The 25,242-nt window shown below is 43.8% G+C and overlaps 1 protein-coding gene across 1 annotated transcript in view; it reads right to left on the bottom strand.

The window, feature by feature from the left end:
- The window catches only part of tbck (TBC1 domain containing kinase), a 264,109-nt gene that overhangs the window by 50,808 nt on the left and 188,059 nt on the right, over positions 1-25,242 (bottom strand). The window contains exon 24 of the mRNA XM_033022118.1: positions 9,737-9,912. Coding sequence (XP_032878009.1) covers positions 9,737-9,912 — 176 coding nt within the window. The remainder of the gene's footprint in view (positions 1-9,736; positions 9,913-25,242) is intronic.

Here is a 25,242-nt window from a genome sequence, read left to right as displayed (position 1 = left end):
TTAGCCTTTTGGACTTTAGAGATACAGCCTTTCGGACCACCGAGTCCACGCCGACCATCAATCACCCCGTACACTAACATGATCTTACACATTATGGTCAATTTACAATTTACAGAATTCCAATTAACCTACAAACCTGTACATCTTTGGATTGTGGGAGGAAACTAGAGCACCCTCAGGAGAAACCCCACACAGTCACAGGAAGAAGATATAAACTCCATACATGCAGCACCCGCAGTCAGAATCGAACTCGGGTCACAGGCGCTGTAAGGCAGCAACTCCACCGCTTAGCCACTGTGCTGCCATAAAGTACCTTGGTAAGTTAGCTTCTTGGCCCCAGGTTTACAGCAGTGACTGCAGCTGAAAAGCAAACGTTTCCTTTAGCCTGATCGGGCAAGGGAGAATTTTCCACCCGTAAACCAGATCGGGAACAGCTGCAGTCACTACTGAAAACCTGGGGCCAAGAAGTTAACTTCCCTGAGTTCCCTGATCTGCTGAGTGAACATTTTTCACCTGTTTTATTTTAGATTACCAGCATCTGGTTTGGGATTTCCAATGGTTCCTTATATTGTTCTAGTACAGATCTTTGCTCACAAAATATAATTGGGCAGCAGAGGGGTGCAATTGGTAGAGCTGCTGTCTCACATCGCCAGAAACGTGGGTTCGATCCTGACCTCAGGTGCTGTCTGCCTGGAGTTTGCACTTTCTCCGTGACCGCGTGGGTTTCCTCCGGGTGCTCCGATTTGCTCCCGCATCCCAAAGACATGTGGGTTTGTAGGTTAATTGGCCCTTCTCGGTGAGGCGCGGATGAAAGTGCTGCTGCTAATCTGGTTTACAGGTGGGAAATTCCCCCTAGCCTGATCAGCTTAAAGGATGTGCAATCATTTGGAGTACACTTCCCAGTCTTCTGTGACAAAGAATTCCACAGATTCACCACCCTCTGACTAAAGAAATTCCTCCTCATCTCCTTCCTAAAAGAACGTCCTTTAATTCTGAGGCTATGACCTCTAATCCTGGATTCTCTCACGAATAGAAACATCCTCTCCACACTACTCTGTCCATGCCTTTCACTATTTGGTACGTTTCAATGGGTTCCCCCTCATTCTTCTAAACTCCTGCGAGTACAGGCCCAGTGCCATCAAATGCTTATCATATGTTAACCTACTCATTCCTGGGATCTTGTGGCAAACGTTTCCTTTAGCCTTTCGTCTCAGCCTTTTTCACACAAAGGGTGTTGGGTGTATGTAAAGAGCAGCTGGAGGAGGTATTTGACGCACGTACTATCGCAATGTTTAAGAAGCAAATAGACGGGTACATGGATGGGACAGGTTTAGAGGTATATGGGCCAAAAGCAGGCAGATGGGACTAGTGTAGATGGGACATCTTGGTCGGTCTGGGCAAGTTGGGCCGAAGGGCCTTTTTTCCACACTATATAATTCTAGCCTAATCAAGTTAGTGAGAATTTCCCACCTGTGAACCAGACTAGGAGCAGCCGCAGTCACTGCTGCAAACCTGGGACCAAAAAGTTACCTTCCCCAGGTACTTTCCCTGTAACCACAGGAGATGTTGCACCTGTCCCTATACCTCCACCCTCACCTCCATCCAGGAATCCCAGCAGTCTTTCCATGTGAGGCAGAGGTTCATATGCACCTCCGCCAATCTCAACTATTGTATTTTGTGTACCTGATGTGGTCTTCTTTACAATGGTGAGAAATCCACAAGGACCTGCTGGATTTCTCGGTTCCTCAAAGCCATTCCCAAAAGAAATGTGTAAAGGAATTTCACTGTGCTGTGCATACATGACAATAAAGAACCATTGAACTGCAATTATCTTTTCATCCTGGGCCTCCTTCATTGCCAGAGTGAGACCAAACACAAAATCTGGAGGAACAGCATTTCATATTCCGCTTGGATCACTTACAATCCAATAGTATGAACATCGAGTTTTCCAATATTATGTAAATAACCCCCGCCCTCTTCTCCCGCCTCTCTCTCTCTTTCCTGTTCTCCACCTGGATGTGCACCCAGTTCTCCCGTTCTTCTTCCCCCCGTCCGCTCCCACCTATGTTCCTTCCTCTGGCTTCACATTTCTCACATCTTCTACCCTTATCTCACACTTTTTGTCCTTTCATTTCTGGCCCTTATCAGTCAAAATTAATCAAAAAACCCTCTCACCTGTCCCTGCCTATCACCTAATAGAAATAAAGAGCTGCAGATGCTAGTTTATCCAAAGATAGACACAAAGTGCTGGAGTAATTCAGCGGGTCAGGCAGTATCTCAGGAGAACACGGATAGGTGACCCTTCTTCAACAGTCCCGACCCAAAACGCCACCCATACTTTTTCCGGTGAGACAACACCTGGAGTATTGTGTCCAGTTTTGGTCTCCTAATTTGAGGAAGGACATTGCTGCTATTGAGGGAGTGCAGCGTAGGTTCATCGGGTTAATTCCCGGGATGGTGGGACTAACATGTGATGAAAGTATAGGTCGACTGGGCTTGTATTCACTGGAATTTAGAAGGATAAGAGGGGATCTTAAAGAAACATATAAAATTCATAAAGGATTGGACAGGCTAGATGCAGGAAAAATGTTCCCCATGTTGGAGGACTCCAGAACCAGGGGTCACAGTTTAAGAATAAGGGCAAGGCCATTTAGGACTGAGATGAGGAAAAACGTTTTCACCCAGGGAGTTGTGAATCTGTGGAATTCTCTGCCACAGAAGGCAGTGGAGGCCAATTCACTGGATGTTTTCAAGAGAGAGTTAGATGTAGCTCTTAGGGCTAACGGAATGAGGGGATATGGGGAAGAAGCAGGAGCGGGGTACTGATTTTGGATGATCAGCCATGATCATATTGAATGGCGGTGCTGGCTCGAAGAGCCGAATGGCCTAGTCCTGCACCTATTTTCTATGTTTCTCCAGAGATGCTGCCTGACCCACTGAGTTATTCCAGCACTTTGTATCTATCACCTATCACTTGCCAGGCTTTGTCCTGCCGCCACCTCTCTTCCAGCTTTCTCCCCCTACTACAATCAGTCTGAAGAAGGGTCCTGAATAAAACATTGCCTATCCATGTTCTACTGAGTTACTGCCTGACCTGATGAGTTATTTCAGCACTTTGCTTCAATGCAGGAAATTGTTGAACTGTTAACATTTCCATTGCCATTCATATAAAACCTCTGGAGTGATGTTTAGTATCAGATTATAATTCATATTTTTCTATGGTAATGCGTTTTATGATACTGCTCAAGTTAATTTAGCTTTAGTCTTGTGTACGACAGAGGAAGTGAAGTTCCAGCCAACATTTAACTTTGCCTGGAGAGGTTAGAAACATTGAGCTAAACGTCTGCAAATACCAATCCTATACATAAACGCTCTTAATGTATACCTGCAGAAATTATAAAGAACCAAAGGAGGAAGCTATTCAGCCCATCTGGATCGCCCTATACAAGAAACCCTTGGTTATTTCCCCTTGAATGATTGCAGAATTTATATTTTTGTTTTCATATAGAATCCATTCTATTTATAAATGACCCCTGGGAATGAACAAATCCTTGATCACATCAATCGTGGGACTTAACTTTTACCACTTTGCCCTTGCATTTGATTATGCTAAAGTTACTTTTAGCTTGAAATGGCATTCTAACTATAGCCATGTCTTTCATGTTACAGGTAATGTTTCAAATATTTAATACAGCTGGGCTCTATTGCTTTGTTGAAGTGTACAGCTCTATGAGTGTTACTGGAAGGCTTTGTAATACACCAATTGGGACATAAAACTGGTGTTGAGTTTCCATAACCATGCAAAGCAGCTCTATAATGTTATCAATCTCTGAGACAAAAGGCCCATTAGCTCTTAGCACGTGGCTTTGATGATGAGAGCCGAATGGGTATGAAAAGCAGTCATGTGGCTCTCTGTCATAGAGTTATACAGTGTGGAAACGGGCCCTTTGGTCCAACTTGCCCACGCCGACCAACATGCCCCATTTATGCTGGTCCCACCTGCCTGCATTTGAGTTTGAGTTGAGTATAATTTATTGTCACATGTACCAGGTGCAGTGAGAAGCTTTGGTTGCGTGCTAACCAGTCAACTGAAAGACAATATATGATTACCATTGAGTCATCCACAGTGTACAGATACTCGATAAAGGGAATAATGTAATAATGTTTAGTGCAAGATAAAGCCGATAAAGTCCGAACCAAGGTAGTCCGAGGGTCTCCAATGCAGTAGATAGTAGTTCAGGACTGCTCTCTAGTTGTTGGGACGATGGTTCAGTTGCCTGATAATGTCTGGGAAGAAACTGTCCTTGAATCTGGAGGTATGTGTTTTCATACTTCTATACCTTTTGCCCGATGGGAGAGGGGAGAAGAAGGAGAACTACTATCCTGAACTACTATCTACTGCATTGGAGACCCTCGGACTACCTTGGTTCGGACTTTATCGGCTTTATCTTGCACTAAACATTATTCAGGAGGGATAGAGAGAAAGGAAAAGGAGGTGGGGTAGCGTTGCTGGTTAGAAAGGAGATTAACGCAATGGAAAGGAAGGACATTAGTTTGGAGGATGTGGAATCGGTATGGGTAGAGCTGCGAAACACTAAGGGGCAGAAAACGCTGGTGGGTGTTGTGTACAGGCCACCTAACAGTAGTAGTGAAGTTGGAGATGGTATCAAACAGGAAATTAGAAATGCGTGCGACAAAGGCAAAACAGTTATAATGGGTGACTTCAATCTACATATAGATTGGGTGAATCAAATTGGCAGGGGTGCTGTGGAAGAGGATTTCTTGGAATGTATGCGGGATAGTTATCTAAATCAACATGTAGAGGAACCAACGAGAGAGCAGGCTATTTTAGACTGGGTATTGAGTAATGAGGAAGGGTTAGTTAGCAGTCTTGTTGTACGTGCCCCCTTGGGCAAGAGTGACCATAATATGGTTGAGTTCTTCATTAGGATGGAGAGTGACATTGTTAATTCAGAAACAATGGTTCTGAACTTAAAGAAAGGTAACTTTGAGGGTATGAGACGTGAATTGGCCAAGATTGATTGGCAATTAATTCTAAAAGGGTTGACGGTGGATATGCAATGGAAGACATTTAAAGACTGCATGGATGAACTACAAAAATTGTTCATCCCAGTTTGGCAAAAGAATAAATCAGGGAAGGTAGTGCATCCGTGGATAACAAGGGAAATCAGGGATAGTATCAAAGCAAAGGATGATGCGTACAAATTAGCCAGAAAAAGCAGCATACCAGAAGACTGGGAGAAATTCAGAGACCAGCAGAGGAGAACAAAGGGCTTAATTAGGAAAGGAAAAATAGATTATGAAAGAAAACTGGCAGGGAACATAAAAACTGACTACAAAAGTTTTTATAGATATGTGAAAAGAAAGAGTAGTTAAAACAAATGTAGGTCCCTTGCAGTCAGAAACAGGTGAGTTGATCATGGGGAACAAGGATATGGCGGACCAATTGAATAACTACTTTGGTTCCGTCTTCACTAAGGAAGACATAAATAATCTGCCGGAAATAGCAGGGGACCGCGGGTCAAAGGAGTTGGAGGAATTGAGTGAAATCCAGGTTAGTCGGGAAGTGGTGTTGGGTAAATTGAATGGATTAAAGGCCGATAAATCCCCAGGGCCAGATAGGCTGCATCCCAGAGTACTTAAGGAAGTAGCTCCAGAAATAGTGGATGCATTAGTAATAATCTTTCAAAACTCTTTAGATTCTGGAGTAGTTCCTGAGGATTGGCGGGTAGCAAACGTAACCCTACTTTTTACGAAGGGAGGGAGAGAGAAAATGGGGAATTACAGACCAGTTAGTCTAACATCGGAAGTGGGGAAACTGCTAGAGTCTGTTATTAAAGATGGGATAGCAGCACATTTGGAAAGTGGTGAAATCATTGGACAAAGTCAGCATGGATTTACAAAAGGTAAATCATGTCTGACGAATCTTATAGAATTTTTCGAGGATGTAACTAGTAGCGTGGATAGGGGAGAACCAGTGGATGTGGTGTATCTGGACTTCCAGAAGGCTTTTGACAAGGTCCCACATAAGAGATTAGTATACAAATTTAAAGCACACGGCATTGGGGGTTCAGTATTGATGTGGATAGAGGACTGGCTGGCAAACAGGAAGAAAAGAGTAGGAGTAAACGGGTCCTTTTCACAATGGCGGGCAGTGACTAGTGGGGTACCGCAAGGCTCAGTGCTGGGACCCCAGCTATTTACAATATATATTAATGATCTGGATGAGGGAATTGAAGGCAATATCTCCAAGTTTGCGGATGACACTAAGCTGGGGGGCAGTGTTAGCTGTGAGGAGGATGCTAGGAGACTGCAAGGTGACGTGGATAGGCTGGGTGAGTGGGCAAATGTTTGGCAGATGCAGTATAATGTGGATAAATGTGAGGTTATCCATTTTGGTGGCAAAAACAGGAAAGCAGACTATTATCTAAATGGTGGCCGATTAGGAAAAGGGGAGATGCAGCGAGACCTGGGTGTCATGGTACACCAGTCATTGAAAGTAGGCATGCAGGTGCAGCAGGCAGTGAAGAAAGCAAATGGTATGTTAGCTTTCATAGCAAAAGGATTTGAGTATAGGAGCAGGGAGGTTCTACTGCAGTTGTGCAGGGTCTTGGTGAGACCACACCTGGAGTATTGCGTACAGTTTTGGTCTCCAAATCTGAGGAAGGACATTATTGCCATAGAGGGAGTACAGACTGATTCCTGGGATGTCAGGACTGTCTTATGAAGAAAGACTGGATAGACTTGGTTTATACTCTCTAGAATTTAGGAGATTGAGAGGGGATCTTATAGAAACTTACAAAATTCTTAAGGGGTTGGACAGGCTAGATGCAGGAAGATTGTTCCCAATGTTGGGGAAATCCATGACAAGGGGTCACAGCTTAAGGATAAGGGGGAAATCCTTTAAAACCGAGATGAGAAAAACTTTTTTCACACAGAGAGTGGTGAATCTCTGGAACTCTCTGCCACAGAGGGTAGTTGAGGCCAGTTCATTGGCTATATTTAAGAGGGAGTTAGATGTGGCCCTTGTGGCTAAGGGGATCAGAGGGTATGGAGAGAAGGCAGGTACGGGATACTGAGTTGGATGATCAGCCATGATCATATTGAATGGCGGTGCAGGCTCGAAGGGCCGAATGGCCTACTCCTGCACCTAATTTCTATGTTTCTATGAGTGGGCTGGGTGCGATTTGTCCTTGATTATGCTGGTGGCCTTACAACGACAGTGAGGTGTAAATTGAGTCAATTGAGATTGGTTTGTGTGATGGTCTAGGCTGCATCCACAATTCTCTGCAATTTATTGCGGCCTTGGATGGAGCTGTTCCCAATCCATGCTCTGATGTATCCTGATAAAATGCTTTCTACGGTACATCTGTAGAAGTTGTTGGGGACATGCCAAATCTCCTTAGCCTTCTAAGGAAGTAGAGGTGTTGACATGTGCTGAGATTTGGCCCACATCCCTCTGAAACTATCCTACCCATGTACCTATCCAAATGTTTCTTAAATGTTGTGAGAAAAGTCATGCGTTATCTTTGTGCTGGTTAATTCCAAAGTAATTAACTTTGGTGAAGGAAAGGAAAAGGGAGTGGTGTTTAACATGATGGGAATATGACATGGAAAGATGGATAATGGATTTTGGGAATAACAAACAATGGTGGGAAGGAAAACAGGGGTGATGGAATTGGTGACTAAAAGAACAACAGCAAACATATGAATGAACACAAAAGAGAAGCTATGAATTTGCAAGCCAATTTGTGTGTGAGCGGAATGATCAAAAAGACACTTGTTATAGAGCCATACAGCACAGAATGAGGTTCCTTGGTGCAACTTGCCCATGCTGTTCAAGATGACCCATCTACACTCGTCTGTCCTCCCTGCGGTTGGCCCATATCCCTCTAAACTTTTCCTATCTATATTTAAATAAGGAATGTCAGGAAAACTCCAGGGTCTATCACTACAACAACCTGCTCTAGAATCCACTTAAGTGTCATATAGCATGGGTCATGTAACACATGCCTGAATTTAACCATTACTTTTCTATTTTCTCGGTCATCTTGTTTTGCTTTATTCAATGGACCAAAATGAGAGAATGGTTCTTTATTCCACAGATGCTGCCTGTTCTGCTGAGCAACTCCACCTGTTTTAGATCACCAGTATTTGATTCTTTATATTAAAGATCTAGTACAGATCTTTACTCACAAAATATAATCGAGCAGCAGAGGGGCTCAGCTGGTAGAGCTGCTTTCTCACATCATCAGAGACCCGGCTTTCGATCCTGATCTCATGTGCCGTCTGTGAGGAGTTTGCATGCTCTCTCTGTAACCGCATGGGTTTCCTCATAAGTGCTCGGTTTCTTCTTGCTTCCCAAAGACGTGTGGGTTTGTATGTTAATTGGCCTCGATAAATTGACCCTAATAGGTAGAGGGTGGATGAGAAAGGGTGGATAGAACTAGTGTGAACTGGTTATCCGTGGACTCCATGGGCCCATGGGCGTGTTTCCATGCTGTATCTCTAAACTAACCGTAACATGTTTGGGGATATTTTGAGGCAATATACAGGTAAGTGTTACATAAATACAATTTTCTTTTTCTTTGTTATAAGTGTACCTACCAGTAAAACTTTGGACACTGATCAAATGTGGGAGCATTGAACGGGGCTACTATAGCATTTACTAGTTCTGGTTTTTAACAAGGTCATAAAAATGCTCGTTAGTATGATCTTATGTATTGAACATAAGCTGATTCATTTGATCGAATGCCAAGCTTTCCATTTTACCAATCAGCCACATGTCAAACCTCATATGCAGCTCATAAAAACACAAAATAAGCAATAGTCGCTGAAAGCACTACAAAAATAGTGATATCGTTTAACATGCATTTGTCAACATTTGAAAAAGTGATTCTGCAAAGATATATTTTGATTACGTTTCATAATGATACGTTTAAATTTCAAAACCAGTACTGGTACCAGTACTATGTATATATACTGAACATTTTTGTTTGCCTACTTGATGCAATGTTACATTCATCCTCAATTTTTCAGCTCATTTGTGGTAAAACAAGCTGCCAATATCAATTAAACATGAGAAACAGAATCAGGAATGGCCTTTATAACCTGCTCCAGTGTTCAATAAGATTCTGAAGACACAAGAGACTGCAGATGCAGGAATCTTTAGGAAGAAACAAAGTGCTGGATTAACTTAGCAGGACAGGCAGCATCTGTGGAGGGAAATGGACAGAAGACATTTTGGGACTTCCTGAGACTGGAGTAGACTGGAGGTTGGAGGTAGAAACAGGCATGGGGAAAGAGCAGGCAAGTGATAGATTGATCCAGGTGACCATTGACCCATCCTCACCTGTATCTACCTATCACAGGGTAGCTTTTGCCCCACTGCTTGCCTTCACTCTTTCTACCAGCTGTCTCCCCTCTCCCCTATTAGCCTGATGAAGGGTCCCCACCTAAATCATCTGTCCATTTCCCTTCAGAGATGCTGCCTGACCTGCTGAGTTCCTCCAGCAGTTTGTTCAAGAAGATTGCATCTGATCATGTGCACTTTCCTACCCATTTATTATATCCTTTAGTATTGAAAAATGTATCTTCAATACCCTCAATAACTAAGCATACACAGCCCTCTAGTTCAGAGCATTTGAACATTTCCTTCCATTATGTAACCCTAAAATAACAAGAGGAAAAGCAGTTATAGTTTGTGCAAGGATACTCCTCACTGTTTCGAATGTCCACCACGAGCAGCTTTGGCTTCCCTGATTTTGTCTTTTTCGTGGGCATCTTGAAGTTGGTGGGTCCAGACAACTCACACAGATCAATCAGGTCCTCTGCAGATATCCGTGGGGACACTTCAGCCTTGAGTTCAATTAATCTAATGGGTTCACGTGACTGAAAGAAAGAGACTTCTGTTTAAAACTACCGAGGTAACAGTGTACACATGTATTAACAACTACACAACATACAATTTTTGTACAAAACTAAAGCAATCATGTTTTTTAATTTTCAAAGATACCCACCAATCATCATGGCATGATTATTATGTGGAGAGGGATTACCACGTTTCAATTCGAAGTGAACAGCAGAATCGAAAGCAGTAAATAATTGTATTAATGCCCACTCATCAAATTTGGTCGTCACATTTAAATCAAATTAAATGGTCTTATTTCTTATACAATCGTTTTTTGAAACATGAGGCAATGTGAGAAGCTGCAGAGCCAAATTTCAGGTACCATAAAAAGCCAGATTTGCACCATAAAAAGATAATATCAGTGACCGTGAAACTACCGGTTGTCATAAAATCCCATCTGGTTCACTAACATCTTTCAGGAAAGGAAATCTTTCCTTAAGATTCCGGCATTCATGTGATATAGATGCCTCTTAAATGTCTTCTGAAGTGGTTGAACAAATAAGAGTTCAAGGGCAATAACAGATCCACATTCTAGGAATAAAAACACTACCAGGAGTTATAATTAGAAAGTGGTCTGTTTATATGATAATTTCCACAGTAAATGCCGCCACAGGAATTTACAATAGATCTGCTTTCAATGGCTCTTTCCAAATCTGTTTAATAGATTTGTCATTGCTTTAGGAATAGACAATTGGATCTGATCAGGTAAAAGTGTGTGACAATCAACATCTCCGAACCAATGCTCCCTTCGATTGACTCCATCTGCACTTCACGCTGCCTCGGCAAGGCCACCAGCATAATCAAGGATGAGTCTCATCCGGGTCACTCCCTCTTCTCCCCTCTCCCATCAGGCAAGAAGTGTAAAAGTGTGAAAACGCACACCTCTAGATTCAGGGACAGTTTCTTCAGGGCCAGATTCAGTTAACCAGGCAACTAAACCATCCTAGAGAGTAGTCCTGACCTACCATTTGTCTCACTGAAGACCTTCGGACTATCTTTAATTGGACTTTACCGGACTTTGTCTTGCACTAAACGTTATTTCCTTAATCCTTTATCTGTACACTGTGGATGGGTTGATTGTAATCATGTATAGTCTTTTCACTGACTGGATAGCGTGCAACAAAAAAGCTTTTCACTCTACCTCGGCACACGTGACAATAAGAAATTAAACTAAAACTAAACTAAACTGACCTTTAATACACAAAACATATGCTGACTTTCATCAATCTTTGTGGAGTCATACCAGAATAGTGTGCGACTTAGAGAGAATTAGAGGTTGTGGGATAATTGCACCAGGACCATCAGTCACTTTTCGGAAAATCATCCTTTAATTTTTTTTAAAGCATATATTTCATTATAAATGCCGCAATCCATATTTCTTCCACGTTTGCTTGTTTACATTCACTTTTTGGCTGTGGTAGTGCTGTTGAATTATCCACGATCACAACTTATATTGACGTAGGAACATAATAAATGGATAGAAATGGCACAAGGATAATCATCGTGTATTATTCTTCTGTTCATTGCTTCTTTGACCTCCATCTCATGCTTCTGTCACTTTCCTTTACCACAGCTTACTTAATTCTATTTGCTCTCATTCACTGCCGTCCCTCTCACCATCTGTGGAATTAAATTATCCCTGAATTAAATGTCAAATTGTAGCCCTAAAAATATTAAATAGTTTTGGACAATAGTTTAATACACAAGGGACTAGAGGTAAAGAACACATACATATATGTCTCAGATGATTACAATGTTAAGCATTCATTCCGAAATGTCAGGGACTAATTTCCAAACAGTTTGAAAATAAAGAGCTTCAAAGAAAGGATAAAGGTATTAATACCAAGGAAACACTATTGATTTGATTTTTTAATCCTGCATTGAGATTTCCTGCTACTTTGCACATGAGAATTCTTATTCAGCAGCACCAGATTATTTTCCTTGGATTTATATTTCTTTGTTACCCGGCCAAATTTCCTGCTTATTCAGCAGCTTCTTACGGTGTCAACCCCATTTAGTGACTTTTATTTGAAAGAGAGGACTTATTTTCATAGTCTTCCAACCCCTCAGCTATTCTTCCTGTACAACTTTCCTTGAGACAAATAGGGTCAATGTCAGGTTTTTTCCCCTCAACTGCATTATTTAATTGAGCTGGGAAACAATAGGTTTGGTTAGTTTATTGCTCTTAATTCGTTAGGTTCACAGCATAGTGAAGAGTCACATATGTAACATTGAGTTCCAGCAGAGTATAGCATGCATCTTCAGGCTCTGTAGATAGGTAGGTTTATCACTGTCACATGTATCAAGGTGCTGCGAAAAGCTTTGGTTTGCATGCTATCCAAACAGATTAGATATACCATACAAACAGATTAAACTCTAGTACAATAGATAGAGCAAAGGGAAAGGTATGGAGTGCAGAATATACTTCTCAGCATTGACATGCATTGTAGAATACCAGTTTTTCAGAAAAAGTCCAATATCTTAAGCCTGATAACATAGGGGAAGAAGTTGTTCCTGAATCTGGTGGTGCGCACTTTCAAGCTTATGTACCTTCTGTCGGATGGGAACAGGGAGAAGGAGAAATGACCAGTGTGGGACAAGTCTTTGATTATGTTGGCAGCTTTTCCGAGGCAGCGTGGAGTGTAGCTGGAATCAATGGTGGGGAGTCTGGTCTGTGTGGCAGACTGGGCAATATCTACAACTCTCTGCAATTTCTTGGGGTCTTGGGCAGAGCAGATAATTTAGAGAGCTGGTGCTTCCCCCATTGCTCACCAAGTCCTGTTGGCCTTGCAGCTTCCCATAGGCTCGTACAGCATGGAAACAGGCCTTTCGGCCCAATTCATCCATGTAGACCCATCTGTTTTCCAACTACAGAAAAGGAATAATTGCCAGAATAAACCAATGCCCACCCAGTTTTTGATGTTGGCTCTATGCCTTTTATCCCACTATCCCTCATATCCCTCTCAGCATTTTCTATCTAGTTCCCGCTCTGATGTCTAAATTTTTTTTAAGCCAAATGTGTTTAGAAATAAAATGGTTAGTAAAGCTCAAGAAAATGATTTTGTAAACAATACAACTTTGCTCCTCTATTTCTTCCATATTAGCCAAATTACAGAGTACTTGCCATCACAAGTATAGACAAAGATTAAATATTACATTGATCAATGTATTTCTATTTTGAGATCTACTTGGGTATAAACTAAAACTGACCCAATACCTACTTGAGAACAGAAAATATGAGCCGAGTTCAAACACTTAGATTTTTTTCCATAACCTGATTCTGAATCATCTGCAGAAAAGCAGAGAAAAAGAACTATTTAAATGCTGAACTTACAGTATAATGCTTTGAGATGCAAGGACAGCAAGAGAGAAGAGAGTAATGACAAGCAAATCACCCTGACCTGGATGAGTTACTGAGCTAGGTTGTTGTGCAGAGTCTGACCTGACCTAATCTCAACCTGAATCTGCATCTCATTAGAAATCCGCTCTTATGCTGACAATTAGTAAAGTCTCATCAGCCTTGGTTCAATATGTCAGGCCTAGATATGACATTACCGAGACGTGGCTGCAGGAGGATCGGGTCTGGGAACTTAATATTCAGGGTTATACATCCTATAGAAAGGACAGGCAGGTGGGCAGAGGAGGGGGAGTAGCTCTTCTGGTGAGGAATGGAATTCAATCCCTTGCGAGGGAAGACATAGGGACTGACGAGGAAGAGTCATTGTGGATAGAGTTGAGGAATTCTGTTAGATGGAGCTCTATGGGCTGGTGGAATCAAGGGATATGGGGAGAAGGCAGGCACGGGTTATTGATCAGGGACGATCAGCCATGATCACAATGAATGGCGGTGCTGGCTCGAAGGGCCGAATGGTCTCCTCCTGCACCTATTTTCTATGTTTCTATGAATTGCAAAGGCAAGAAGACACTAATTGGTGTTATCTACAGACCCCCAAATAGTAGCCCGGATGTAGGGTGTAAGTTGCAGCAGGAGTTAAAACTGGCATGTAACAAAGGTAATGCCACTGTGGTGATGGGGGATTTCAATATGCAGGTAGACAGGGAAAATCAGGGTTCAAGAAAGAGAGTTTGTAGAATGCCTCCGAGATGGATTCTTAGAGCAGCTTGTAATGGAGCTGACTAGAGAAAAGGCAATTCTGGATTTAGTGTTGTCCAATGAACCAAATTTGATAAGAGAACTCGAGGTAAAGGAACCGCTTGGAGTTATGATAATCACAATATGATTAGTTTTAATCTGCAATTTGAGAAGGAGAAGGTTAAATCGGAAGTGGCAGTGATGCAGCTGAACAAAGGGGATTATGAAGGCATGAGAGAGGAGCTGGCCAAGATAGACTGGAAAGGGATACTAGCAGGAATGACGGTGGAACAACAATGGCAGGAATTTCTGGGCATAAACCGGAAGACACAGGATCATTTCATTGCAAAAAGGAAGAAAGATTCTAAGGGGAGTAGGAGGCAACCGTGGCTGACAAGAGAAGTTAGGGATAGAATAAAACTAAACGAAAAGATGTATAACACAGCAAAATGTAGCCAGAAGCCAGAGGTTTGGGAAACTTTCATAGGACAACAGAAGGAAACAAAACGGGCAATACAGGCTGAAAAGATGAAGAACGAAGGGAAGCTGGCCAGGAATATAAAGATGGACAGTAAAAGCTTCTTTAGATATGTTAAGGGAAAAAGAGTAGCAAAGTCAAATGTGGGTCCCTTGAAGGCAGACACGGGTGAAATTATTATGGGAAACAAGGAAATGGCAGAAGAGTTGAACAGGTACTTCGGATCTGTCTTCACCAAGGAAGACACAAACAATCTCTCAGAAGTACTGGAGGACAGAGGATCTAAGGGGGTCGAGGAACTGAAATAAATTTTCATTAGGTGAGAAATAGTATTGGGTAGGCTAATGGGACTGAAGGATGATAAATCCCCGGGGCCTGATGGACTGCATCCCAGGGTCCTCACGGAGGTAGCTCTAGAAATAGTGGACGCATTGGTGATCATTTTCCAATGTTCAATAGATTCAGGATCACTTCCTATGGATTGGTGGATAGCTAATGTTATCCTACTTTTCAAGAAAGGAGCGAGCGAGAAAATGGGGAATTACAGACCAGTTAGCCTGACTTTGGTGATGGGAATGATGCTGGGGTCAATTATTAAAGAGGTAATAATGGGGCATTTGGATAGCAGTATAAGGATTAGTCCAAGTCAGCATGGATTTATGAAAGGAAAATCATGCTTGACTAATCTTCTGGAATTTTTTGAGGGTGTGACAAGTAAAATGGATGAAGGGGAGCCAGTGGATGTAGTGTATATAGACTTTCAGAAAGCCTTTGATAATTTGAGGATGTGACAAGTAAAATTGATGAATGTGAGCCAGTGGATGTAGTGTATCTAGACTTTCAGAAAGCTTTTGATAAGGTCCCGCACGGGAGACTGGTGACTAAAATTAGAGCACATGGTATTGGGGGTAGGGTGTTGACGTGGATAGAAAATTGGTTGGCAGACAGGAAGCAAAGAATAGGAGTGAACGGGTCCTTTTCAGAATGGCAGGCAGTGGTGAGTGGAGTGCCGCAAGGTTCGGTGTTGGGGCCGCAACTGTTTACCATATATATTAATGATTTGGAAGAGGGAATTAGGAGCAACACTAGCAAGTTTGCGGATGACACAAAGCTGGGTGGCAGTGTGAACTGTGAAGAGGATGTTAGGAGGTTGCAGGGTGACCTGGACAGGTTGAGTGAGTGGGCAGATTCGTGGCACAGTATAATATAGATAAATGTGAGGTTATCCACTTTTGGTGGCGAAAATAAGGGGGCAGATTATTATCTCAATGGGGTTAGGTTAGGTAAGGGGGAGGTACAGCGAGACCTGGGTGTCCTTGTACACCGGTCACTGAAAGCTGGGGTGCAGGTACTGCAGGCAGTGAAGAAAGCTAGTGGAATGTTGGCCTTCAAAACAAGAGGATTTCAGTATAGGAGTAGAGAGGTTCTTCTGCAGTTGTATAGGGCGCTGGTAAGTCCAAATCTAGAGTATTGCGTACAGTTTTGGTCTCCTAATTTGAGGAAGGACATCCTCGTGATTGAGGCAGTGCAGCGTAGGTTCACGAGATTGATCCCTGGGATGGCGGGACTGTCATATGAGGAAAGATTGAAAAGACTAGGCTTGTATTCACTGGAGTTTAAAAGGATGAGGGGGATCTTATAGAATGTTGGGCGAGTCCAGAACCAGGGGCCACAGTCTTAGAATAAATGGGAGGCCATTTAAGACTAAGGTGAGAATAAACGTTTTCACCCAGAGAGTTGTGAATTTGTGGAAGTCCCTGCCACAGAGGGCAGTGGAGGCCAAATCACTGGATGGATCTAAGAGAGTTAGATGGAGCTCTAGGGGCTAGTGGGGTCAAGGGATATGGGGAGAAGGCAGGCACGGGTTATTGACTGGGAACGATCAGCCATGATCGCAATGAATGGCGGTGCTGGCTCGAAGGTCCGAATGGCCTCCTCCTGCACCTATTTTCTATGTTTCTATGTTTCTACGTTTATAGACGAGGCAACCTGCTGAATTACCAGCCTGAAGAAGGGTCTCGACCTGAAATGTCACCCATTCATTCTATCCAGAGATCCTGCCTGTCCCGCTGAGTTACTCCAGCATTTTGTGTCTATCTGCTGAATTACAAGGCAGATAGTCGTCTATTCAAGAGGCATTACGGAAAAAGGATTATGAAGCTAAAGTGCAGAAAAACATTCCTAACACTTTGATGAGATTAATTGAAAGCATAAGCATCCATGCATTAGTCATACAGCATGGAAAAGGGTGCTTGGCCCAACTTGACACCTGCCTGCATTTGGCCTGTATCCTTCTAAACCTTTCCCATCCATGTACCTACTAAAGCGGCTTTTTCACGGGGCGACTTGACGCAAGAGTTAACCAGAGTTTAACATCGTGGGAACCTCGTGCGATAACAGTACGGCATTCGTGGACCACCGTGGACCACCGTAGCGCTAACGGCAGGTAATAGTAAGATTAAACGAGAACTTACCAGTTTGAAGTTTGATCTGTATTTTATGAGGAGGAACGTTGAGGGAATACGTGAAGAACCCGCTTCCAATGCATGCGTGTCATTCTTCAAAGCAGCGGTGTGAGGTCACAGAAATTATAATGACCTAACATAGTAAGATTATCAAAGAGATACCAGTTTTGATATGATCATAGGAGGGTGGGAGCGGAGGGCACGTATTCCCTCAACGTTCCTCCTCATAAAATACAGATCAAACTTCAAACTGGTAAGTTCTCGTTTAATCTTACTATTTTACTTCGGAGTCACGTGAGTGACTACGTGAAGATTTCAAAGCTCTGTGACCTCATGCCGTGGAACGAGTCCATGCTTCACAACTGCCTTGGGTATCGGGAGAGAGTATCATTAGCAATTTTAGACACACTTATACAAAGACTTGTGTGATATAACGAGAAAATACATTTATTAATTGAAATCATAGCCCTGTAACCCTTCGGGCAAATTATAATATTGAACGTAAAATGCTTTCCGAAAATGATGATGGCTCCAAAACTGGTTTATTATAAAACCTTTGGAAAGTCCTTTCGGATGACCATCCTGCTATTCTGAGGATTTGGTCCGTGGGTACCTCAGAACATTTGCTGCGGATGTTGCTGCAGCCCTGGTGGAATGAGATTTAAAACCATTAGTGTTTATTCCTGCCATCTTTAGGACACATTTGAGCCACCTTGAGATAGTTTGGGTCGTGACCCTTTTGTGCGGTTTCTTGTAAGAAATTAACAAAGCCATTTCCTGACCTCGAATGCTCTTAGTATATTCCATGTATAATTGGATATGTCTTGCTATACACAGACGTTCGTCATATGGATATGCCATAAATTCAATCACTTGACCCGATGAACCTGGTCTGTTTGTTTTATTAACTCATGTATGACAAACACCAGTTTCTCTCGTGAGATGATCAAGGAGTCCAGGCTCAGTTTGCTTAATGACTGGACTCGTTGTGCAGTGACTAACGCCATGAGCATAACCATCTTCATGGTCAGTTTCTGCAGTGATAATGCTGTTTATGGGCCACCAGCTCCTCAGCATGTTTAAAACGACACCCACATCCCAGATTTTGGAGTACCTGGTTTTAGGGGGATTTGCATTGAATATGCCCCTCATAAGTTTTGTTACCAGGGGGTGCGTTCCCACCGTGTGCCGCTCCGTTCCTTGTGATAGGTAATTGGAGAGTGCACTTCTGGCACTATTGATGGCACTGTAGCCCAATCGTTTATCATAATGGAGGTTTGTTAAGAATTCCAATATGGCCGGAATGTTCTTGGCCCTTTGGTCTAGGTTGTTGTCAAAGCAGTATATATGCCCCATTTCTTGATGTGTCCGAGGTACTGCTTCCGTGTTGACAGTCTTTGTGCGGATGTGATGAGATTCATCGTCCTGTCTGACAGCCCCATGCCGTGTAGTGGGTCTTTCAGACTCTACAAATCAACAAATCCATAGTCTTATGGCATGGGTGACTGCCCCCCCTCCAGTTACTGGATGAATTAATAAATTCGGGCTATGTCCAATAATGGAACATGGTTCTAACACCATCCCCTGTATGACCGAATACCACGGTTGAGTAGGCCAATCGGGTACTATGAGAATCCCAGATGCCAAATATTGTTGAATTTTCCTTTGTACCCGATTGATGATGCAGAATGGGGGAAAAGCATAAAAAACGCCATTTCCCCCAATGCAGTGAGAAAGCATCTGTAGCTTCTGCCCCAGGGTCTGGTTCCCAGGACACATACCTTGGTAATTGGTGATTCAACCTGGACGCAAAAAATATCAATATCTCGTCTACCATATTTTGCTGTAATTTCAGCAAATACATTTTTATTTAACATCCATTCCGTGTTTTCATTAAATTTGCGTGACCTGGTGTCTGCCACTGAATTTAGCTTACCTGGCAGGTATGTTGCCGATATCCAAATGTTTCTTTGGATACACCATTTTGTAATACCATAGACGAGTTGTCAATAATGATGGGGTTGGAGCAATACCTAATGCTATGTTCCCACCACTGTAGTTCAATTATAGCTTCCGTAGGCAGCTCCATAGGTCTATCAAAATGACCTTTGTTAAATTTGAGTGCTCTAATTTTTGCTCTTTGCAAATTTTGATAATGTAATGGCCCAAAATGTGTGGCCGGGAATGTAGCCACAATCTTCCCAATTATCCGGCCTACCCGTCTAATGGAGGGTCTGTTGGTGTTAAGAAGCTCGCTGCAATCCTCCTGTAGGGCTGCGGCTTTATTTATTGGTAAAGTTACTAACATATTGACCGTGTTAATGGTGAATCCTAGATAATCCATATTCGTTTCTGGTATCAATTTACACTTAACTCCATGTCTGTGTTCCCCTCTGATGGGTACTGTATAGTATGCATCTTTTAAGTCAATGCTTGTCATATAGAAACCAGCTGATACTAATTATTTAGCAGTGATAAAGGTATCCATCTTAAAATGAACATATTGAACGAATGTGTTTAGGGTTGAAAGGTCAATGATAATCCTGCAACCCCCATCTTTTTTATTTTTAATAAATATGTTTGATACAAATTTTAATTGTTCATGAGTAGTATGCTCAATCACACCTTTTGTATACAATCGTTGTAGCTCCATGTGGGCTTTAGATTGTTCGGTTTTTGTAAGGACGAAATGCCTTTCTGGTGTATGTTGTACTGGGGGGTTATTGGGATGAGTAAATTCTATCAGACAACCCTGAATACTGCTTAGAACATACGAGTCTGTAGTGATTTTACACCATTCGTCACTGTAGTATTGCAACCTCCCTCCCACCGTCGTGGGTCCCTTTTTTTACAAAAGAACCACACCCACCTACCTCCATGGTTACTGGTGGTTGTATTATTTTCTTTGTTTTTTGAAAAAAGGGGGTTTTGTTTTTATTCGTGTTCGTGGTTGTACTGGAGGTTTAGGCTTCCGCATCTTCCAGGGTGGCCGTCCCTGGCCATACCCTAAAAGAAGGCTGCTGCGGGTTATATTGGGTTCTGGCACTGCCACTGATATAAGCCACACTTTTCGGTCTTCCATGTGGCTGGTACCATGATCCAAAATAAGCCTTTGCGCTGGTTTTGATGAGCCCCAGTGTCTTGGCTTCCCCAAACAAAAGGGTCGGGGTTTTAACGACTCTTTGTTTGCAAATTGTTGCATATTTAGGATCCAGTGCTGGCTGAATAGCCGCCCTCCGCATGCTATTCAGCTCATATTGTACATTACAGAACAGGGCTAGTGCGTCTTGGTGGCCTTTAGTTTGCTCTGTTTTGTCCAGGGTGCGGATGTAAGCTGTGATCCCTGCCGTAAGCCCCTTTAAGGCTTTCTGGATTTTGAGATCATGGTTCCTGATGTCCTTCCCCATATGCTTCCAAATGCATTGGTTGACACTGGGGATTTGTAATGCATCACAGTTACCAGGTGGCAGATGTCTGGCCAGTGTCTCTGTGAATATTTGTTGTTGGAGTTGATGGCCAGACATGTAGTTAATACTGGCTGCCATCCTGGAATCCAAGTCTGCCCCTGTTTGACTTGGTTTGAAGTAATCAGCCACCATGTCCAGCAGTGTATGTTTTTCTGCAGATTCAGGATCATGGGAAGCTGTGTGATCAGGGTCTGGCCCATCAGGGTCCTGCCCACTCTCCTCCGAAGAGGTCGAGATTTCAGGGGGTCCCTCACGGGGTACCCATATGGGGCTTGTCTGCCCACTGTGGCTAGTCTCCACATTCATGGGACTGCCACTGTGAAGGAGCTCCTCCAGCAGCTCCTTTAGACGGTGAGCTGCACTTGCTATTTTTGGCTGCTCCCTCCCTGCAGCCTTTCAGCATTGTGCTGCTCTTCTCTGTATCCCAGCTGTTCCCGTCCCCGGTACTCACGGGTGCTGGTTTGCGGGCTTTCCTCGTCCCGCCGCTGGCCACACCGGTCCTGACTGTCGGTCCACGTCTGTTCCCGGTGTTCCCGGTCAGCTGTTTCTCCTGGCTGCTCCGTATGCAGCCACTCATAGCGGGGTTGTTCCGTCTGCCGCACCCGTTCAGCCCTGGTCCGATATTGATACGGGCTGGTCGCCCGCTGCTGCTCCAAGTCGGGCTCTGCTAGATGGTGCGTTTTTGTTTGAACTTTGCCTCCCGGCCGGTGAGTAAGTTTCGTCGGTGCCAGAATGATTTCTGGCACAGCTGATTCCTCTACCGAGGCCTCTAGCCCCGACGGCTGCTGTCTCTGCCGTTCATCCACGTTTACAACGCGTTTCTCGGGCAGCTTTTTTGCAGACCGCTTCCTTTTCACTCTGTCCATTTTTCTGTGAATAAAAATGCAGAGTCCTTACCTGCCTTTTGCTGGTCCTTTTTTCCTTCTCCCGTTACTGGGGGATGTCCTCCACCCTTCTGTTGACTCGTGCAATGCGTGTAGCGATATGACACGCATGCGTTGGAAGCGGGTTCTTCACGTAGTCACTCACGTGACTCCGAAGTAAAATCGTGTAACTTGGTGACTCGGGAGAAAATTCAAGAAAGTTTGAATTTCTCCAAGAGTGACTTGTACACTTGTGGTTGAGCATTGCAACATTATATGAACGTAGTGGCCAGTGCGATATCCGTGCGATATCCGTAATAACTCTTGCGGTTACCGTGGGAACTCCTGCGAACGGTGAACCCGGAAGCTGGACAGAGGGGACAGAAGGTGAGTAAAAATTGTCTTCTGTGGGATTGAATTTAAAAAATAAAGATTTGCATCCGCATATGGACATCAACTTATTCATGAGTTATGTTAATGAGATTCAAGAAAATAACTATAATCTTTAAAAGGGACTTTAAAAGGGACTTTACTGAAAGGCCCCGCAGTTTTATGGTCCGTAAGAAATTTTTCACATGTACTTCTTTGAGAGATACAGCTCGGAGTCCTCGCCGACTAGCGATCGATGCCTTTCCGAAGCAGGGTCCGGAACGCTACCAATCAATGTTCTCCAGAGACCCATGTAAGGAGTGAACTGCACATGCTGGTTTAAACCGAAGACAGACACAAAAAGCTGGAGTAACTCAGCGAGTCAAGCAGCATCTCTGGAGAAAAATAGCTGATGTTTCGGGACGAGACACATCTTCAGACTCAATTCCGATTAGGATGTCTGAAGAAGGGTTCCGATTCGAATCGCCACCTATTCTTTTTCTCCAGAGATGCTGCCTGACCCGCTGACTTACTCCAGCTTTTTATGTTTTTCTTCCCAGATCTGACTTACCTGCTGAGTTACACCAACATTTTGTGTCCTTTTGTGCGTATTAACCAGCATCTGCAGTTCCTTTAGACATTACCTAACTTCAGATTTTAGAGATATAGCGCGGAAACAGGCCCATCGGCCCACCGAGTCCGCGCCGACCACCTATTCTTATCCGGCTTCAGAACGGTTCTTCCTTCCATTCGTTTGGGCACTGACCCGACCTACCAACCTACCTCAATGCGGACATTGGGCCTTTTCCCCCTGGAACTGTCCTGAAAACATATATTCGGAACTCTGGTATTTTCCTCTTCGCTCTACCTGGTGTTCTTGTGCATGTGTCGGAGGGAACAGCAGATGCCGGTTTAAAGAGAATGCTGGAGTAACTCGACGGTTCAAAATGCTGGAGTAACTCAACGGGACATGCAGCATCTCTAAAGAGAAGGAACGGGTGACGTTTCGGGTCGAGGCCCTTCTTCAGACTGTACGTGGCTTGGTTATATTCATGTATAACATTATCTGATATGATTGTATAGCACGCAAACAAAAGTTTATTCCCTGCATAGAATCATACAGCGTAGAAACAGGCCCTTCGACCCAACTTGCCCACACCGACCAATATGTCCCATCTACACTAGTCCCACTTGCCCGCGTTTGGCCCATAACCATCTAATCCTATCCTATCCATGCTTCAGTCTAATGCGTCTTAAACATTGCGACAGTACCTGCCTCAACTACCTTAACGGATAGCTCATTCCATACACCCACCACCCTTTGCGTAAAATAGTTACCCCTTAGGCTCTCATTAAATCATTCCCCCCGAACCTAAACCTGTATCTGCTGGTTCTCGATATGAGACAATAATAACAAACCAAAGCGAGTTAGGACATCAACGGGGAGATCCTGGATAAACCCAAGGTAGCCACAAAATGGAGGAACTCAGCGCAACAGGCAGCATCTCTGGGGAGAAGGAATGGGTGACATTTCGGGTCGAGACCCTTCTGATATGCTGCTTGTCCCGCTGAGCTACATGCTGTGTCTATCTTCGTTTTAATCCAGCATCTGCAGTTCCTTCCTGGCCGAACCCGATTGAAAGATGAGAGGCTGGGCGATAGAGCACTGGGTGTGACAAGGATCAGGCTTCAGTAAGCAAAGTAAAGAGAGGTGGCAACGTTATGGAAATTAAGCGGGTAATCCGAGTGATGGCGAGACGGTATCCTCTAATGTGTCGGAAAGAACTGTAGATGTTGGTTTACGCCGATGATAGATACAGTAATACTGGAGACAGACATAAAATACTGGACGGGCAGCATCTGGATAAAAGGAATGGGTGACGTTTCGGGACGAGACTCTGAAGAAGGGTCTCGAACCGAAACGTCACACATTCCTTCTCTCCAGAGATGCTGCCCGTCCCGCTGTGTTACTCCAGCATTTCGTGTCTATCTTCCGTATGCTCTGTGATGGTCATCTCGGAGTCAAGTGGCAACTCTGGTCTGTAGACACGAGGAACTGCAGACGCAGGAATCACGAGCAAAACACAGAGCGTTGGACGAGCCTGACCCTTTGAGTTCCTCCATCACTTTGTGTTGAAGTCAGGTCTGGACATTGCTTGGCTCAGTCTCAGGCGCCGGCTAACTAGGAAGGTCGAGTCAAAGTCCAGCACTAACACTCAAGAAATAACGTTTGCGGCCTGATGTTACCAATATTTAATTGAAATCATTAATAAAGTAAATAAATAGATACCGGTCTAATCAGTATCTACGGGATTGGACAGGCTAGATGCAGGAAGAATGTTCCCGATGTTGGGGGAGTCCAGAACCAGGGTCCCAGTTTTACAGTCTACCGTGGGAACTCTTTAACTCAGTAAAGTAAAGTAAAGTAAAGTAGCCTTTATTGTCATATCAGCGCACAGGCAGCAGTTGATTGTTGCTCAATTCAGTTTCCCAGGGGGTCGGGACGGGACTGGAGTTGGGAGGGAAAGGTGGGGGAGTCGAGGGAGAGAAGGGGGAGACAGATGGGGGTGTCTTCATTTACTGGCGGCGGGTGTCTGTCACTGAAACAGGCAGGTGAGATTTCACATCCACCTTGTGTGTGCCTCTCTCTCTCTCTCCCTCCCTCCCTCTTACACAGGCTGAGAGACTCTGCCTCTGTGAGTGTACGTCTCTTTCTCCCCCTCTCCCACACACAGTAAGACCGAGGTACTGTGCTCAGTCCATCTGTGTCTCCCACATACACAGTAAAACATGTCTCCAAATGAGCCAATTCAACCAAGGGAGGATATTTATAGTGTGTGAAAAAAAAGTGACATCATTTGTGCCACGTGATGATTTAACAACACTTCACAATGTTCATTCAAGATTTAACGGGAAAGCTCGGGAGACGGACAAGTCACTCGCACAAATAACAGAAATGCCGGGTACCGTGGGAACTCTTTATCTACCCCCCGTTATATCGTGTGATATCGTGCTAGACCACGACCACTTCACTCTGGTTACATCTTGCGTCAAGTCGCCCCGTGAAAAAGCCGCATAAATGCCTCATAAATGCTGTAATAGTACCTGTCTTAACTACCTCCTCTGGCAGCTTGTTCCATATACCCATCACCTTCCTTGTGAATAAGTTGCCCCTCATGCTCATGCTCTTTTCCTTCTCTCCTTAAACTTGTCTGCTGGTTCTTGATTCCCCTATTCTGGTAAAAGACTCTATGCATTCATCCCATCTATTCCCCTCATGATCTTAAGCCCCTGTCCCACTTATGTGTCCTTGGCATGCTAATTACATGACCTGCTAATTACGTGATTGCGTTGAGGCGCGACGGTCCTGCGAAGGTCGCCAGCAACTTCATTCGCCCGCACAGCCGTCTGGAGCGCGTGACTTCATTTGAAGATAGACACAAAATGTTGGAGTATCTCAGCGTGACTGGCTGCTTCTCTGGAGAGAAGCAATGGGTGACGTTTTGTGTCGAGACTCTTTTGTGTTCAGTTACTCCAGCATTTTGTGTCTATCGTCAATTTTCCTGGCCCTGCTCT

This window comes from Amblyraja radiata, chromosome 1 (genome assembly GCF_010909765.2).
Source record: "Amblyraja radiata isolate CabotCenter1 chromosome 1, sAmbRad1.1.pri, whole genome shotgun sequence".
In the NCBI taxonomy this organism is placed as follows: domain Eukaryota; kingdom Metazoa; phylum Chordata; class Chondrichthyes; order Rajiformes; family Rajidae; genus Amblyraja; species Amblyraja radiata.
This window is presented reverse-complemented; position numbering and strand designations above follow the sequence as displayed.